We start from the raw sequence: 2,181 nt of genomic DNA, 5'->3' as shown, positions 1-2,181 counted from the left end.
CACACGTTCGGTTTTCTGCTGTTTTTCCAAGAATTTTCTGACATCTTTGGAACCTTTACACCGGAAAATACTCTACCACAAGACTAAACTTCTCTTTCTATAGCTTGTGTACATTTTTGAGGGGATAATATCTTGGAATCAATATACGGCGGACTTTTTTAGTCGCCCTTTGCCGCTCCCCTCCCCCTTCTAGTCTTCTGTCATCATCACCTGACTAGCGGTCAGTGTTCAGGTGTTGGTCGTTGGTCAGGTCGTGGTGTTTTTTTCGTCGGATCGTCCGTTGAGAAAGGTTCAGGATGAGTTTATACCTGTACGGCGGTTATACTGGGACGGTTTTCTTCATTCTGGTGCTTGTTGGAGTGTACTATGCGCTATCAGGGCAAGGGTACAGGTGAGTTGGAGTTTGACATATGAACAATCATGGTACAAAATAATTTATGTAATTCAGAAATTTTAAGGCACCAAGAGTTAAATACTTGTGTACCTAGATAGACAATTGACTTTCAACTGAATCAAGTGTAAAATGTAAACCAGCACCAAGAGACCATGTTTAGCAAGACAATGTTTAGATATGACAAATTTTGCTCTCTGGTTATTGTGCATTATACTCTGAAAATTGTGAAATCCATCCCTACGCATTAGTAAAGGGAGTCACTGCCACCCCCTGACAACCGAATGTCATAACCGCTAGGCCAAAAGGTCCAGGACCCATTGAGACAGCGAGGTATAAGTGTCACCAACCAAATGGGCCCTGGAATTTTTGGCCTAGCGGTTATGATGTTTGCCATGCAGTGCGGATTTGATCCCGGGAATCAGAGTCAACCTTTATGTCTTTCCCTCTTTCTCCGGAGTTACAATATTTTCCCATGCATCTGCAACGAGATCATGAGATATCAAAACCGTTAGTTCTGCTGCAGTACCTAGGATAGCCACCAGGGGCCCAAAATCTAATAATTTCCTGGCCTCATCAAGACCTACCCACCTACGAAGTTTCATGCCAATCCATCTAAATAAAATAAAGCTTCTAGAGTTATTGTGCTAAATCACACACACACACGCACACGCACACACACACACACACACGCACACTATGGAAAACATAACCTTCTTGACGAAGGTAATTACAGTATGTTGCAGTTTTGATACTACTTTATTCATATTTGTTGCATGTGTGTTGCAGGTTTGACTTTGGCTGGTTCCTGACAGAGACGTCGCCCTACATGTGGGCAAACCTGGGCGTGGGCCTGACCATCTCACTGTCTGTGGTGGGAGCAGCCTGGGGGATCTTCACCACTGGTCAGGAAATTACAAATATCTTCTTCTTTATCTTGAGAAAGCTCATCTGTGTTGGTAGAAGTCATTATGAAACAAGATTGAACTGTAATTGCCAACAAAAAAAATTGGACTCACCCAAATTTCCGACTGTACAACTCCAGTCTTTGTTAAGGAATAAGCAATCCACCGACGCCACACAGATAACACAATTGTGACTCCGTGAGCAGTGGATCATAGGTTGCAGAAAGTCTGTGTATCTTTCTACTCTGTAATCTGCATGACCTCACAGAAGTGGTGGATCTGGTCTGAAAAATGATCGACCGCAAAAGCATCATCTGTTCAACTGATCAATAAGTTAATTTAGGTAATCAGAGATGCTAAATTCTTATTCATGTAAGAAGGATGTTGCATGTTTTGATAACATCCCTGACATTTTCCCACAGGAAGCAGCATTGTAGGAGGAGGAGTGAAGGCTCCCCGCATCCGGACCAAGAACTTGATCAGCATCATCTTCTGCGAGGCTGTGGCCATCTACGGCATCATCATGGCCATCGTCATGCTGCAGATCATAGAACCCTTCGACGCAGACATGGCCAGATACGAGGTCCGCAAGGCCAACTTCATGGCAGGTGGGATACCCTTTGGCGTTGGATTAAATTATGTAGCAAGTGGTATGACATGAGGGGCTAGTCACCGTATACTAGTATGAATGTGTTTGAGTTAGAGTAAACAGAGCAGTAGTTTGTTAGGCTAGCTGTATTCATGTTTTATTTATCTATTTATTAAATCTTCAGACAGCTGGGTACAGTAGAGTAGACAGAGCAAAACTTTTTTGACAAAATCAATCTGACAAAACTAAATGGGCTACCCAGCTGTCTGAAGATTTAATAAATTTATTAAATCTTC

The 2,181-nt window shown here is 42.7% G+C and overlaps 1 protein-coding gene across 1 annotated transcript in view; it reads left to right on the top strand.

Moving 5' to 3' along the window:
- The first annotated feature begins 222 nt into the window (after nt 1-222).
- Nucleotides 223-2,181, top strand: part of LOC109466639 (V-type proton ATPase 21 kDa proteolipid subunit-like) — a 3,074-nt gene continuing 1,115 nt past the window's right edge. Inside the window, exons 1-3 of the mRNA XM_019764370.1 lie at nt 223-391; nt 1,181-1,296; nt 1,719-1,904. Of these exons, the coding sequence (XP_019619929.1) occupies nt 297-391; nt 1,181-1,296; nt 1,719-1,904 (397 nt within the window). The 5' untranslated portion in view covers nt 223-296. The remainder of the gene's footprint in view (nt 392-1,180; nt 1,297-1,718; nt 1,905-2,181) is intronic.

This window comes from Branchiostoma belcheri, unplaced genomic scaffold (genome assembly GCF_001625305.1).
Source record: "Branchiostoma belcheri isolate BF01 breed outbred unplaced genomic scaffold, Haploidv18h27 scaffold17, whole genome shotgun sequence".
NCBI classification, from domain to species: Eukaryota; Metazoa; Chordata; class Leptocardii; order Amphioxiformes; family Branchiostomatidae; genus Branchiostoma; species Branchiostoma belcheri.
This window is presented reverse-complemented; position numbering and strand designations above follow the sequence as displayed.